At 35.4% G+C, this 16,365-nt stretch overlaps 1 protein-coding gene across 1 annotated transcript; it reads right to left on the bottom strand.

Moving 5' to 3' along the window:
• Positions 1-6,956: 6,956 nt before the first annotated feature.
• Positions 6,957-7,858, bottom strand: LOC118490277. Its single transcript, XM_035987800.1, has 2 exons — positions 7,259-7,858; positions 6,957-7,145 (listed from the first exon to the last, which is right to left on the bottom strand). The coding sequence occupies exons 1-2, from the start codon at positions 7,856-7,858 to the stop codon at positions 6,957-6,959; spliced, it is 789 nt and encodes a 262-aa protein (XP_035843693.1).
• Between the last annotated feature and the right edge of the window lie 8,507 nt (positions 7,859-16,365).

Below are 16,365 nucleotides of genomic sequence, written 5' to 3'. Positions count from 1 at the left end.
CAGTAGTACTGCCGGAGTTCGCCTACAACCCGAAGGTTACCTTGAAAGCTGCAAGAAAAATTCTAGAGAGAAAGTTTGGATTGCTGTTATGTTGCTGGTGTACTTCTGAAGTGGGTATGGAGCTGTATTTATACAGCTCCTAGGTTGAAACAGTCAAAATGAATTAAATGAGAGGTTTAAATTGCATTAAACGTCTTCAATGCAATTTAATACGTCATTTAATTCTCAGTCAAAGCCTATTAACTCGTCAGTTACGAAGCTGGACTGAAACTGCCCTGTCATTCAATGCTGGAAGCTTCTGCGCGCGCGCGCGCCCATGCGCGGTGCGCCATGCGGCGTGCGGCCTCTTGGCTCACTGCCGTGCGGCCTCTTGGCTCACTGCCATGCGGCGTGCGGCCTCTTGGCTCACTGCCGTGCGCGGTGCGGCTCAAGTCCTTCCATGCGGCGTGCGGCGGTGCAGCTCAAGTCCGTCCATGCGGCGGTGCGGCGTGCGCCACGTCACCTGTGAGTCTATACGTGCGCGCCACACAGTCGCGCCGTATTGGCTCACTCTGGTGCGCCGCACACGGCACAGTAGGACCCATGCACCATGCTCCCAACCGCGCGCCTCGTGTACCCGCGCGCGCATGCGCATGACTGCCACGTCATGCGCCGCATCACCTACCACTTGGTCCTTGCAACCCTTGTGCTGCACCACGCGCGCGCGGTCAAAAATACAAAGGCGGCTCGCGGCGATGCGAGCGTGCGAAGTGCAAAGTGCGCCATCAAAGCGCCACATTGCGCCTCATCGCCCACGCCACGCGCGCGCGCGCGCGCGAGCGTGTGCGAGTGCGAGTTAGGGTGCTCCGCACCCTTCGCGAGGACACTAGTGTGTGCTTCCATGAAACAATAAGGATGGAGAGTTCCACCTTAAATACCCATTTAAGTTCCATCTCTCCTCCTATGTGGGACAAGGTGCTACTTTCCCTTTAGTTTCAACATTGAATGTTCCAAACACCCAACTTTGAGCATCGATATCTCATTCATCTTAGCTCGGTTTTGGACGTGGTTTAGTTCGTTGCGAAGCTCTTCCAACATAGAATACAAACCCACAAATAAATACATAAAACCCGCTCATTTTATTATATTTATTTCTAGTCCAAAATAGGAAAAAATCATTTTCCTATATTTGTGAAAAATGCTATTTTCACTTATTTTCCAACAGTTTCCACCTCAGCCAGACAAGGGGGCGGTTGGTGGTCGAAACCATCGGCTGCGGCGTCGTTTGCTTGTACGGAAAATGGGTTGAGACGGTCCCTTTTATGGCTCACGGTAGCGATGGCTGGTTTACACAAGGCGACCATGAATCGATGATGGCATAGGATAAAACAGAAAGACGATCTATGATCTACTGTGTATGTATATGTATTTGTATAAGAAATGGTTGTAGAAATTTTCAAGTGAATGGAACGAGATTTGAAGTTAAAGGAACCAGATTTTGGGGAAATTGCGGTGATTTTAGTCAAACAATTAAATTAAAAAAAAGGGTAAAAGGGTAATTTCATAAAAAGAAGGGGAAATATGTAATTGATTTTAAAAGTTGGGTAAATATGTAATAAAGGCTCTTTGTAGGGGATATATGTAAATATCCCAAAACTTTAAATATATAACTTAAACTAACGTGTAGTTTAACAAGCGAATATAAACACATGTCATGTTTCTTTATTTATGTCCAGTGAACGTTTAGTTATATTCCTGTATTTATCTTTGTCTATTTATGTTCAATACACCGATTAAATTTTTTTATTAGTTATATGTAGTAATTAGCTCATCATGCATTGACCCGTCAGTGTAATCAAATTTTGGAACGAAGTCTTCGCTAAGGACTCTTTCATTTTCTTCATTTGTTTCGTTTATTTACATTTGTTTATGTTCATTAATTTATGTCTATTTAAACAAGAATATCAGTTTCTATTCTATTCGATTAAAGTTTAACAAACGAACACGAACACGTACAACACCCATTTGTGTTCTTTGATTCATTCACATGCACCAATCTCTTATCATTTATTACATTGTATCTGGCGGCTTTGTGTTTTTTTTTATCAAGTGGATGTCTAATTAATTGGTCGTGTATATTCAAGCTACTTTTAAAAAAACCGAGAAAATATATAATATTCTTGAAAGCAAAAGATAATGTGTGGCGTCACAAGAAAGAAGATGAGTATGAAAGGAACACACAACCGTATGAGGTGTGACCTTTAGGTGAATGCATTGCATTGCAGCGACCCCCACCACAAGTTTGTATGGTTGGAGCCGCTATAATACGGTTTCGTTATAATGATGGTCAAGCATGGCGTCTTCTAAATTAGAATCATGGAAAAAAATAGCAATACAACTATACAAGTTTGACATTTAACTTTAACACATGGTTGATATTATGAGTGACTAATGACTTGCAGAGCCGTTCCAACATTTTTGGAGGCCCTAAGCGAACTACAAAGTCAGGACCCTATTGAATTGGTATAAAGGAATTGAGATTGAGATTTAAGACATTGAATACTCATAGCGATGATTTTTCCTAATCTTGGCCCTAAGTTCACTCAATCCGCAATCAGTTTCACATTCGTTACTCAAAAGACGCCGCAAGTAACGAGGGTTGATGTGTTGTGTGCATGGACAATGCAAACTCCTAGTATAAATCCTAAATCTTGGGCCTAGAAACGTTGTTTAAATGGCAAAAAAACAAGTCTAATATATGAAAGGAAACAAAATTGGAGGCCCTTATTTTTTGATGGCCCTAGGCCTTAGCCTAGGTTGATAAGCCTTACGTGCCGGCCCTAATGACTTGGCACAACGAAGACTGATGAATCTCTTTATCAAAGACTCCTCAAAAGCTAAATTTGTATTAAATAATTATGCACATAAACACTACTGTTAAAAATAAATATAAGAATTACTATAGTATTGTCTATAAGAATTAGTATAGTATATGTAGGAACTGTTCGTGCAGTTTAAATAAAATAAACAAATTTTTATAATATGATGACAATACAGAAATAAAGAAAGCAGGAAATAATCTAGTACAAATACAACTGAAATAAACAAATACAAGAAATGGAGAAGAAACATAAAAACAAAGTGGCTGAGTCACGTGTACACACGCTTCCCTTAAAACAAATTCCGAGTCTCCCAGTAGTACTCGTTTTGTTTCCCAGGGTACAACAGACGGAGCAATAGTGTAACACCCCAACCCGGAAGGGCTGACGTGTCACAATAACGGTAACATAAACAAAAGTCATAATTCCATTTATTTATTTGATAAGGATACAACCACACGACCATTAAAATTAAGATTAATATACAAGCGGAGACATTCATCTTAATTAACTAACATCTTCAGATTTATTCCTAGGCTTTATTCTTCTCTCTTTTCCCCTCCCAAAATAATCTGTGGTCCTGTATATACAAAAAGTTTACGGAATGAGCCGAATGCTCAGTACGGAATTTTAGGCTCAAATAACAAATAATGCTTCATATGAAATCTTATCCGGATGGAACTTTAGGCGAAAATGATACGATGCAAGAACAAAATTTCATAATCATATCTTACGGATGTACCCATGAGCAAACTTAAAACGTGACAATACACAGGTAGCTACTCCTGCATAATTATCACATGAGATGGCGAATTGGCATACCCGTTATCCACCTCCTTATACTTAAATCCTAGGATCGATCCATACGCCTCCTAATAGCCTTATGTACCACACTTGTACTTAAGAGACGCCGTGAACTGATCTCTCCGTCACGGATGGAGCACATGATGTTGATGCCACAACAACATGCTCGTGGGACACTCCACGAGAAGCGATACTCAGGGTATCAGAGTACAAATGGTCTTATTCACATAACTTATAAAACTTATTTTCATAACAAAATGGAACATATATTGGAACATGCGATAATGAGTATAACAACATAATACTATCGCATGACATGAAAGCTAAATCAAATGATTAGGATAGGAATCGAACGGACTGTCAAATGAATCGATAATCAAAGACGTGAGGAGTTTTTTTAAAAGATATAGTAATTTAGTGGTTTTTTTTTAATCAATTTGAATATGAAGCAATAAAGAGTGGGGTAAGGATCCGTACCTTAATAACTCCAAAGTGAAGCTACCTTGTGCTAATATTTTAGATTTATATGGGCAGAGTTTAGACTACTGATTAATCTTTTCACCTAATTTAAATAACATGCACACAAACTAGGTTAGTAACTTAATACAGCATTTACGACAATTCACGAGATCAAACCCTCACAACTATTATCAAGTGCAATACTTAATAATTCAATCGGATTCACAACGAATAACAGAGCATAGTCCGAATTCGAACAGCACTCAAATATTCAAGTTGAAATCACGACGAATAATCAAAGTAGAAGCTCAATTTGAGCAGCACTCAGACAATCGTTGGATAGTTATAATCGATCGGACGTTGAATCGTAATAGCGATCGAGTTATTACCCTGATTGCGGCAGCGTTTCGAGGTGTGTGTGTGTTTGGGTAGTGGAAGAAGTATAACTCGACGTCAATTGAGAATTTGAGCGTCGTTTTTGTGCACAGAAGCAAGTCCCAAAGCCTGCTATTTATACTAATTTTTGGGACATGCCTACCTACCTGCTTGATATGCCTACCTACCTGCTTGACATGCCTACCTACCTGCTTGATTGACATGCCTACCTACCTGCTTGACATGCCTACCTACCTGCTTGATTGACATGCCTACCTACCTGCTTGATTGACATGCCTACCTACCTGCTTGACATGCCTACCTACCTGCTTGATTGACATGCCTACCTACCTGCTTGACATGCCTACCTACCTGCTTGACATGCCTACCTACCTGCTTGACATGCCTACCTACCTGCTTGACATGCCTACCTACTTGCTTGATTGACATGCCTACCTACCTGCTTGACATGCCTACCTACTTGCTTGATTGACATGCCTACCTACTTGCTTGATTGACATGCCTACCTACTTGCTTGATTGACATGCTTGGGTGTCTTAATTAGGGTTTTCTAGTGGTTTATAATTACTATTATTCTTTTTTATTTCTAGAATAATGATTTTAAATTTATGGGCATTACAAATAGTACTGCCGGAGCTAGCCTACAACCCGATGGCTACCTTGAATAATGCAAGTAGAAGATCAGAAATGTGTTGGAGAAAGTTGCAAGTGCTGTTGTGTTGCTGGTCTCTCACTGCACCTGGGTATGGAGCTGTATTTATAAAGCTCCTAATTCGAAACAGTCAAAAGGAATTAAAGGAGAGGTTTAAAGTGCATTAAACGTCTTCAATGCAATTTAATACGTCATTTACTTCACAGTTAAAACCGTTTAACTCGTCAGTTTCGAATGCTGAACTGAAACTGCTTCGTCATTAAATGCTGGAAGCTTCTGCGCGCGCGCGCACAAGTCACACTGGTGCACGCGCGCCCTTGCGCGCGCAGGTCTACACGCTCATGCGCGCGTGCGCCACACTGACTCAGGTCCATGCACGCCTCAACCATATAGCTAACGAAGTCTGGACCGAAGGATTTTTTCAACCCTTGGCCTTTTGCTTCGTTTGCGATCACCTTCTTCAACCTCAGGTCGTTCATGTGTCTTATCATGAACTACCTCATCAACTGGTGTAGATGAGCTTTCACCTACTTCAAAATTAGGTGTTGATGACGTTGCATGTGTTTGTCTTCTCAAAGGAAACACATTTTCAAAGTAAGACACAACATTAGGATTCACCTCCATGATAGTGTTTACGTGTACATCTGGATTCTTGGACTCATGTACAAGAAAGCGATGTGCACTACTTTGATGCGCATACCCAATGAATATGCAATCAACAGTTTTGGGTCCTATCCTAAGAGCCTTAGGAGGTGGTACAATCACCTTTGCTAGGAACCCCCACACTTTCAAGTATTTGTATGAAGGCTTCTTCCTTTTACATAACTTATACGGAGTTTCGTCTCTCTTTTTGAGTGGTATCTTGTTCAAAAGATAATTAGCCGAGAGAATGGCTTCCCCCCACATTTCCTGGCTCACCCCAGAACTTATCAACATGGCGTTCATCATTTCTGTTCTTTCGTTCTGCCACGCCATTTGATTGTGGAGAATAAGGAGGTGTACACTCATGTACAATGCCACTTTTTGCGCATAAATAGGCAAAATGTGCAACATATTCGCCTCCTCGGTCGCTTCGCAAAGCTTTTATCTTCTTTTGAAGTTGATTCTCAACTTCATTTTTATACAAGATAAATTTACTTATTGCTTCATCCTTACTTTTTAGTAAATATACATAGCAATATTTAGTACTATCATCAATAAACGTGATGAAGTACTTATTTCCACCTCTTGTGGGTACCGCTTTTAAATCACAAATATCGGTGAATTAAATCAAGGGGTTCGGTTATTCGTTAAACCGATTTCGATGATGATCTTGTAAGTTTGGATTCTACACATGTTTCGCATTTATAATGTGAACCAATATGGAATGTTGGTATACAATTTAAATTGATTAAACGGCGTATTGAATTAAAATTTACGTGGCCTAATCTACCATGCCATTTATTCGAATAAGAAAACTCAAGCATATAAGTAGAAGTTGTAGCAATTTTATTCATGTTCTTTTTGACAGCCATTACATTCAATTTGAACATACCATTTTGGGCATAGCCCTTACCAACATACATTCCTCGTTTAGTAAGTACAAATTGATCGCTTTCAAATACTAAACGAAATCCAAACTTATTAAGCAACCATCCCGAGACTAGGCTCTTGTGCAAGTCTGGGACATACTACACGTTGCTTAGAGTGAGCTCCTACCCTGAAGTCCACTTCAAAATCACCGTTCATTCACCCTTGATGTCCGCGGTGGCTGCATTTCCCTTGTACAGCTTCTCATCTCCCGCAAGCTATTTGAAGGTGGTAAAGAGGCTCCTGTTTGGGCACACATGACGGGTTGCACCCGTATCAACCCACCATCCTTTTGGAGTGTTGGTCACAGCATTGACCTCATCCAACATTGCGGTTTTGTCGGAAATAATTGCCACCAAAGGCATTTCGTCTTCATCCACCATGTGCGCGCGCTCATGCTTTGGTTTCTTGCATTGGTTAGCCCGATGCCCCGGCTCGTCATAGTTGTAACAAGTCCCTTGGAACGCTTGAGGTATTTTTTCACAACCCCTTTCTTCGGTCCAAGTTTGCTAGCCTTTGCTTTCTCTTTGTCCTTTTTCCCCTTGCCCTTATTGCCCTTAGAGGATTGCCCATGCTCAACCAAATTTGCGCTAGCAGAAGTTTGCACAAGGCTGCCTTTTTGGGCAATTCTATTGTCCTCTTCAATCCAAAGACGAACAATAAGATCCTCTATAGTCATCTCCTTTCGTTTGTGTTTAAGATAATTCTTAAAATCCACCCAACCAGGAGGTAACTTCTCAATCATTGCTGCCACTTGGAATGTCTCGCTAAGTGTCATGCCTTCCACAAAGATGTCATGTAGTATAATTTGCAATTCTTGGACTTGATTCATAACTGTTTTAGAATCAACCATTTTGAATTCCAAGAAACGGGCTACCACAAATTTCTTTGTGCCAGCATCCTCCGTTTTGTACTTCTTGTCCAAGGCATCCCATAAATCTTTGGAAGTCTTGACATTGTAGTACACATTATACAATGCATCCGAAAGCCCGTTTAACACATAGCCTCGACATATGAAATCCGAATGCTTCCACGCATCTACCGCGCACTGTCTTTGTGCGTCGGTCTCCCCTTCCACAGGTTGGGGAGCAGTTTCAGTTAAGAACCTCGCAAGGTTCATGGTGGTCAGGTAGAAGAACATCTTCTGCGGCCACCACTTGAAGTGTAGACCCGAGAACTTCCTGGGTCGTTCAACGTGATTAGCCACTGTGGATGCTCCCACAGTGGTGGCGTTCATGGGGTTTCCCGTCACAACATTCGTGTTGTTAACGTTGACGTTTTCGTTCGACATTCTGAAAAATAAAATTACCAAATTTAGTCCAAAAAAAAATTCTGTTTTACCCAACTCAAAACAGAAGTAACTAGTTAATTTTATTTTTAAATGTCACTTAGATTTATCACAAATTTACTGTTTCGGCTTCTAAGTCCAATGTTGAAGACCAAAAGCAGAAAATTTATAATTTTTAGAGTTTACTGTTTGGCTTCTAAGTCCAACTTTGAAAACCAAGACAGAAAGTTTTTAGCAATTTTTAGGACAAAACTTAATGTAACTAGAAAAGTTTTCAACCGAAGTCACTCCTTTGAAGATGAAAACAAAAAAAATCTGTTTTTAAAACACAAACTGAGTGAAACAAAACTGGTTTGAATCACAAAACAGAATGGTTTTGATTACACGAACGGTGTTTTAAAATTTGTTTTAAGATTGTAGGAACCGTTCGCGTAATTTAAAATTTCTTCCAACATAGAACACAAACCCACAAATAAATATATAAAGAAACCTCTGTTTCTTATATTTATTTCTAGTCCAAAATAGGAAAAAAATTATTTTCCTATATTTGTGAAAAATGCTATTTACACCTATTTTTCCAACAGTATATTCATAATAAGTTATTAATATTTAGTCATCGGTGTTTTATTTTATTACTAAAACGTTTGAACCACAGTTTGTTACATAGTAAAAGAGGTTGTTCAATTATGATCTCATGGCCTAGCATCGTTAGGGGCGGATCCAGAAGGGTTTTTGGAGTTCCCACGAATTCCTTCGGTTGGAAACAATGGAACAAAATAATGAAACTTTGTATGATTTGAAAAAAGAATTAATGAAAATCTAACTTTGAAAAACGAATTAAGACCATGGGGTGTGGTTTGGGTAGTCTCTTTGGGGACTATCCGTCACGTAGGCGGCACGTCACATTGTGTGAAGGATCATCCCTTTAGGGACTACTCAAGGGTGTGGAAGGGTGTGAAGGACTACCCACTTTAATTAAAAAACCAATATATAATCGAAGAGAGAGAGAGAGAGAACAAACCTTTGCAGACTCGTCTCCACCGATATATTTCCGCCGTTTGCGACGCGACGAGGGGGAGGGGGGGGGGCGATCCCCACACCCCACGGTCTAATGAAAATCTAACAAAGGAATCTTTGAAAAAAATTCACGAATCCATCAATGGGCATCGTATCATATCTTTATTCCCTTTAAAGTGGTACGGATTTAAATACTATAAAGTTGAAAAATATTTTAGAGAGTTTGTGCTCAATGTTATTAAAAATGAAACAAAATTGATTTGACAAAAAGATACCTTTAAGGTTGATATTGTAACAGACAGATTAAATATATATATATATATATATATATATATATATATATATATTGAATATGTGTCAGCTAAAATCTATACTATATAATAAAAAAACCAATAAAAGGACATTTGTCATTATTCTAAACCATCTACTATTACTTAATTGTAGATAATTATTATTTAATTTAAATTATTAAATTTAATATATGTTTCAAACATTTAAGAAATTACGGATAAAGTTCCATAAATTATCTTATTATTTATTTATATTAATTACTAGGTTGAAAATTATATCTTAATAATTGAACCAAATATCGAGCATTTTCTTAACGAGTGTGAAGGGAATGATTTTCTTATTCATATTAATTACTAGATTAGAAATTATATCTTAATAATTGAAACAAATATCGAGTATTTTCATAACGAGGGTGGAGGGAACGATTTTCTTGTTTAACAAATAATTTATTTATTTAATATATTTAAAATACAAGAAGAATAATAACTACATTTATCATACTAATAAATTTATCCAAAAACAACCATCCTTTTAAGATGCAACTCAATTCCATGTATTTAAATTTTAAAGTTATATAACTTAATAATTACCGATAATTTATACTTATATAATTAATTTAAATATTATTTTATAGCTAAATTTTATCTAATTGGCTAATTGCTATATGGCTAATCTAAACATTTCAACAATATTTTTAGAACTAATAAATTTAGACCACTGTTATTTAAATAAAACTTGGGTTTACGTCGTGAGAAAGTCGATGATACAGTTTGTCTTCTAATAGATGGTTCAAATGCTTTTATATTTATAAACTTGACAAACATCACAAGTATTGATCATACATAAAACAAAATTTTGTTCGGATATCAGAAAAAGTGTCTTAAAGTATCGTTTTATAATTGTTAAATATTCGTTATTAACTATTTGATATTTTATTTACTTAACCCGTGTAATACACGGGGTTATAACCTAGTATATAAATAAAATAATTTAACTGGGAAATTTATTTTAGGATAACAATACAACTTTGATGTTTTAATTAGTATATGATTTATTAAACATCATCATAAGACAAGAAAATATATTTGTTTTGAGGCACCTTTAAGATTTAGTACCCCAAAATCTGACTTTATAACAATTTATTATGCAGAGAAAATAACTTTTAAATATATAAAAATGCTATGATACATAAACTGTTATTCAGTTTATATTTCGTTTTTTTTTCCTAATAAAACCCTTAAACTTTTATTATAGAGCAAGTCGTTTAGTTGTAAATAAATCTATTCAATCAAACAAAATTGATTTGATTACAAAAGAAATTGTTTAAGGTTAATAAAAAAAAAATGATTCAATACATTAATGAAATATTGGAGTCGAAGAAATAAACGAACAAGAAATTAATATGAAATTTAATTAAGAACGTATATAGAAAAAGCCTTTTAAAAAACTAATATGAAATTTAATTAAGAACGTATATAAAAAAAGCCTTTTAAAAGTTCTATTTGAACATATTTCAACCGACTATCACGTTCAATGTATGAAAGATGTACATCGTGTCCTACGTGTGACAATGTATGAATATGAATTCCATGATCCAACCTTTTTCTTCTTTTTTTTAATCGAGAAAATATTTGTTATTCCATGGTGCTCTATATATACTTACATTTACCTTTTAGTATTACCTTCACGTGAATTCATATGTGTGGCAATATATTTGCTTGTTTAAATATGACACATAAAAACCCATTTATAACATGATGAATCAATATTTGTTCGATGGTTATCTCCCCCCACATAAGTTGTTAAGTTAAATCTATATCATATCTTGTCGTCCATACATAATACACAAACAAACTTTATATAGATATACAAGACAAGGACATATACAATTATAATGAAAAACTACAAAGTAATATAGTGACAATATTAACTAAGACCATGTAATCTTTTAGCCTTTTTTTCTTTTTTATCACTTTTGTTTAATTTTCTATTGTTTATGAAATACCAAGATTTATTATTTTACTAAGGTCATGTTTGGCTAAGCTTTTTGAAAACAACTTATTGACTTATTGACTTTTTAAAAAAGTGAGTATGGAGTGACTTTTTGGAAAAGTCACATTTCCTCTCACATACAACCTGGTTGCCAAACATCATTTTGGAGCTTATGACTTTTCAAAAAGCCAATAAATCAATAAGTTGTTTGAAAAAGCTTAACCAAACATGCCCTAAGACGGCGAATAACAAGAAGTTAAAATATTATATAGTCTCTTGTATTGACTAAGACATGCACCTTGGGAATTATCACATCAATCCAACCCCGTCTATTATTGATGATCATAGGAGCTTTTCAAGGTAAATTTGGGTCATAGCTTATCCGGGATAGTTACCGCGCAGATACATATGGAGAGATCATGTTGATTATTCGTGTTATTTAAGGGTTCAATATTGGATTGTCACGTACATTTTGTTTAACCCCAAAGTAGGTATACCTAGCCTAATTTGAAGATCCGGTGATTATTCGCATTATTTAAGAGTTAAATAAGGAACATTAAAAAAATAGAACCATGGAACAATACATTTAACATTTCAAAATATATTATAAAAATTTTATTTAACAGCATATTAAAAATTATTTTTTTTTTCAAAAACTTTTTTTGAAGTAGCTACATATAAATACATGTAGAAGCCTTTTTAATAAAAACAATTCAAAAACTAAAAAAAAATGCTTATTTATTTATTTATTTAATTGTTTATTTATTTAATAGCGGGTATGAGGGTTGAGGACATCAACCTACAAATAAAAGGAAAGCATTATTCGGAATAAGAATGTAATATATACTATATCATTATAAATATTTATAAAGATATACATATACATCATACTTATTTATTTATTTAATTGTTTATTTATTTAAGTCCGAATTTTTTTTATTTTTTTTTGTGAAGTAAATAAATAAATACGTAAACAATCGGTTCGATTCCGAACACGTAAATAAATAAATAAGCATAAATAAATGAATGAATAAGCAATTAACTAAATAAATCAATAAGCCTAAATGAATAAATGAACGAATGAGCATAAATAAATAAAATGACAAACGGTTCGATTCCGAACACGTAAATAATTAAATAAATAAATGGTTCGATCCCGAACACATCAAAGAATAAATAGATAAATAAATAGACGGTTCGAATCCGAACACATCAATAAATATAAATGAAATAAATGCATAAATGAAATAAATATGTATAATTGGTTCGATTCCGAACACTTGCATAAATAAATAAATAAATAAATAAGTAAACGGTTTGATTTCGAACACGTAAGTAAATATAAATACAAACATGAATGAAATAATGGAATAAATAAAAATAATAAATAATCAGTACGATTCCGAACACGTACATAAATAAATAAATAAATAATTGTTGAATATTAACAAATAAATAAATGACTAAACAGATAAGTACAAATGCACAAGTATTCATAAATGTACAAGTATTCAAAAGTATGTACACTGGTAAAAGAATGACTCGGATTGTTCCGAAAACTCGTTGGGAGTCCCCGGCAACGGCGCCAAAAACTTGACTTGTGCGTAACTATACATATTTATATAATGAATTTTACACACAAACTCGGTTTTAATATTTATAAAAATAGTTTATACTTTAACATTAAAACACACACAAAAGGACAAGTGTATCCCGTCATATATGTAGCAAAGTATTGGTAAGAGCCAGATATCGATCCATGGAACATGGGCGGAGTAGAGTACTAAATCTTTGTCATTGATTTACCAGATAAAAAAGATAAGTGAATGGGTGTTTAACTAAAATTATCTAAAACTATATTTAAAACATAATAAACCCCAAATATGAAAAATAAATATTATCTTGTTTCACAAACAACCTAAACATGTTATCTACATCAGATATGTCACAAAAGCACTTGATCAACTTTCCAATTTCAAGACAGTTAGTCATCCGCTAGGAGTTTTCTAACATGATGATTCTTCGGAAAGTTAACGCGATAATCACACGTTAACCACCTAAAATCATTCTTTAGCGAGCTATTGATATGTATTCATGTAAACCTTTAAAGATAGATTAGTCATCCGCTAGGAGTTTTCTAACCTCACTTATCAAAGAAAGCAATACCGATGGTCACAATATAGCCACGAAGATAAGCATTTAAGTAGATCATATAACAAAATATTTCATCTTAGAAGTCTTAAACACAAATCTACCATGTCAGCAATTTCAACCAAAACTACTAAACAAAGATCATAAACCGCGTCAAGAACATGCAATCAACACCATATAATTCGTTTGAACCCTTACGTGCAAGAAAGCATTCTTAATCAAAATAAGATTTATCTTTGATAAAACCAATACCCCTCTCGAGTCTCATGGTGTAAACAAGTTTACAAACAAGTGATTAATCAAGGAATTGTTAACAATCTTCACTAACCACAGATTCATTATCCAAGACAATCAAACATAATCAAGAATCCAACATCAATGAAACATTCATCATATAATCATGAAGATTCAAACATGAAAAAGTATTAAAGATTCATACCAATGAGATTACAAACTAAAGATTATTCAAGAAACAAGTTCATTACTACTATTACACAATATTACATAAAAATAAACTAACATCAGCTCAATACTTGAATAATGATCAGAATACATGTTTAAGAACAAGGAATCAAACCATAAACAAGCAAGGAATTGATGGGTTGGATCGGTTAAGCTTCCACTTGATCTTAAGGCTTCAAATAGGTCTGATCAGGAGAGCTTAGACAGAAAACTCGGGATACAAGCACCCACCCTTCCAGATTGTACGTGTTCACATTATAAGACCCAAACTTTGACGAGATTTTGAAAACTTGAAGGCTTGAAGCCTTAAAACGAATCATCTAAGAATAGATGATTGATTTTCAAAATGGATTTGTAATTTGTGTTCTTGTTGTGGTTGTCACCTAAAGATAGGTGACAGTTTTGTTTTAAGATCTAAATGCAAGTAAACTCGCGTTAGGGTCCTAGGAAGGTTATAGTCTAGGTCAAAGCATTACTAATAACCTAATTCCCTATAACAATGAGCTCTTATACCAACTCTTCTATCACATCCCAACCGCGTTAAAACAACGAAACCACAGCGGAAACGTCGGGGAGTGGAGCGACAGAATCATTGTTTCATAACACATGGATTAAAGTTTCGTTTTATTTGAATATTAAGTTTTAACATTGTCTTCAAATAGAACAAACAAGTTCAACATATTGTCTATCATTGTTATTAAGTCACTAAGGCCTCGTCCGATCCTATGTGAGCATGCATCCTAGTCATCATCAACATCATCAACATCATCAAACACCACCTGAAACATATGTGAAAATAAAGTCAGCAAAGAAATGTCGGCGAGCACATAGGTTTTGTGAGTGTGTTAGATTCATGGCTTGTATAGTGTTGCAATACCTCGTACGACTACAAGAGTCGATAATTGAAAACCTTGTATTGAAAAGTGTCTGGTATTGCAATATAATTAACCAACTTAAAACAAGTTAGTTATAGTTTATAAACCTCGTTGCCATGAATCTTGACTAAAACATTTGCTTTTGTAAACCAAATTGTAAATCGATCTTGTAATAAAACTCGTATGGTTTATATCATTTAGTAAACATCGTTGCGTGACATCGTTTGAAATCATTCGTTCAAGTGAACTAAATAATGCCACGGAATGTAATATGATAAAAGCACTTATATATAAGAAGTACCAGCGGCGTATTTACCATGCTTTTATCATATTACACCCGTCCCATTATCTAACCACATACCAAAAACCAATCGTTCAATTGTACTTGTTTTCAATCGTTCGTGTTATCAATACCAATCATTCAACTCGTTTGTGTTATAAACCATCGTTCAATCGTTCAAATCGTTCAAATCGTACAAATCGTTCGTGTTTTAATTGTGAAAACTAACTTTTGGTCGTTTTCATTGAATACATTCAAACCTGTGCGACTCGTCCATCGTTCAACTCGTATTAACAAACCACCAAAGGGTAAGTTAACAATCATCAGGTTCTGTCGTTACCCACATTATCCCCATACATAACCATGGCGATAGTCCGATAACGGGATTTGTCAAATCCTATGGTACCATAACATACTACTGGTCGGCTCAGCCAAAGCTAATGAATGTCATTCGTGTTATGTAATAACGTCCCAACAAGCTCGTTCACATTATCGAAATCGTTGTGTTTAATATAGACCATAGTATTTCTTTTTGAAAACATCGAAATCGTTTAGCACATATGAATCACCCCAAAACAATCGAAAGCAGTAAAATAGGGGAACTATGTACTCACTTGAGATAGCAAGATATCCTCGATTTAGTGAACTAACAATGCTCAAGCAATCAAGGAATCAAGTGGCACCTAGTATCGGATTACTATGTTAATAAACCAACACCTAAATCGGGAGATCGGGTAGAATGAGGTCTCGTAAACCAAATGAGTATTGGAACTCATGTGATATGGTTTAACAAAGCCTACATTCTGATTTGGAACCTATCCTAAGTGCTTACGACCGGTTAAGGTAGTCTACGCTACTTTAACGCGTCATTTGCGCAAAAGCGCAAACGAATAGCCTAACTAGTCCTATGACAAGTATTTATATGCCCTAACATGTTTAATAACATTGCATAATCAGTTTAAGTGTCAAAATTTAAGTTACATAGGCTTAAATTCAAATTATGCATGAAAAGGGCATTTTGGTCATTTTCCTAAGGCATATAAACTACCTATCATACAACTAATCAAACTAAGTGACCATAAGGTATAACCTCGGAAGGTTATTCCCTATACAACTGTGGTCACAAAATATGTTTGGTCAGATCCTAATGATCGACCAAACGGGTCAGGTTCGAAAGTTTAAGCAGTTGTCAAGACCGCTTATCTTACGACCCTACACAAGCACTAAACTAAAAGTGACGAGTTAAACATGTTAAAACATGTTTAACTAAG

Source organism: Helianthus annuus, chromosome 1 (assembly GCF_002127325.2).
Source record: "Helianthus annuus cultivar XRQ/B chromosome 1, HanXRQr2.0-SUNRISE, whole genome shotgun sequence".
In the NCBI taxonomy this organism is placed as follows: domain Eukaryota; kingdom Viridiplantae; phylum Streptophyta; class Magnoliopsida; order Asterales; family Asteraceae; genus Helianthus; species Helianthus annuus.
This window is presented reverse-complemented; position numbering and strand designations above follow the sequence as displayed.

What these genes read in the sequence shown, in the direction of transcription:
- LOC118490277 (XM_035987800.1), bottom strand. Translation starts at nt 7,858, where the DNA reads ATGAACCTTGCGAGGTTCTTAACTGAAACTGCTCCCCAACCTGTGGAA. An exon ending in GGAAAAAGGACAAAGAGAAA is followed by an intron (nt 7,146 to 7,258) that starts GCAAAGGCTAGC and finishes AACCAATGCAAG; the next exon opens with AAACCAAAGCATGAGCGCGC.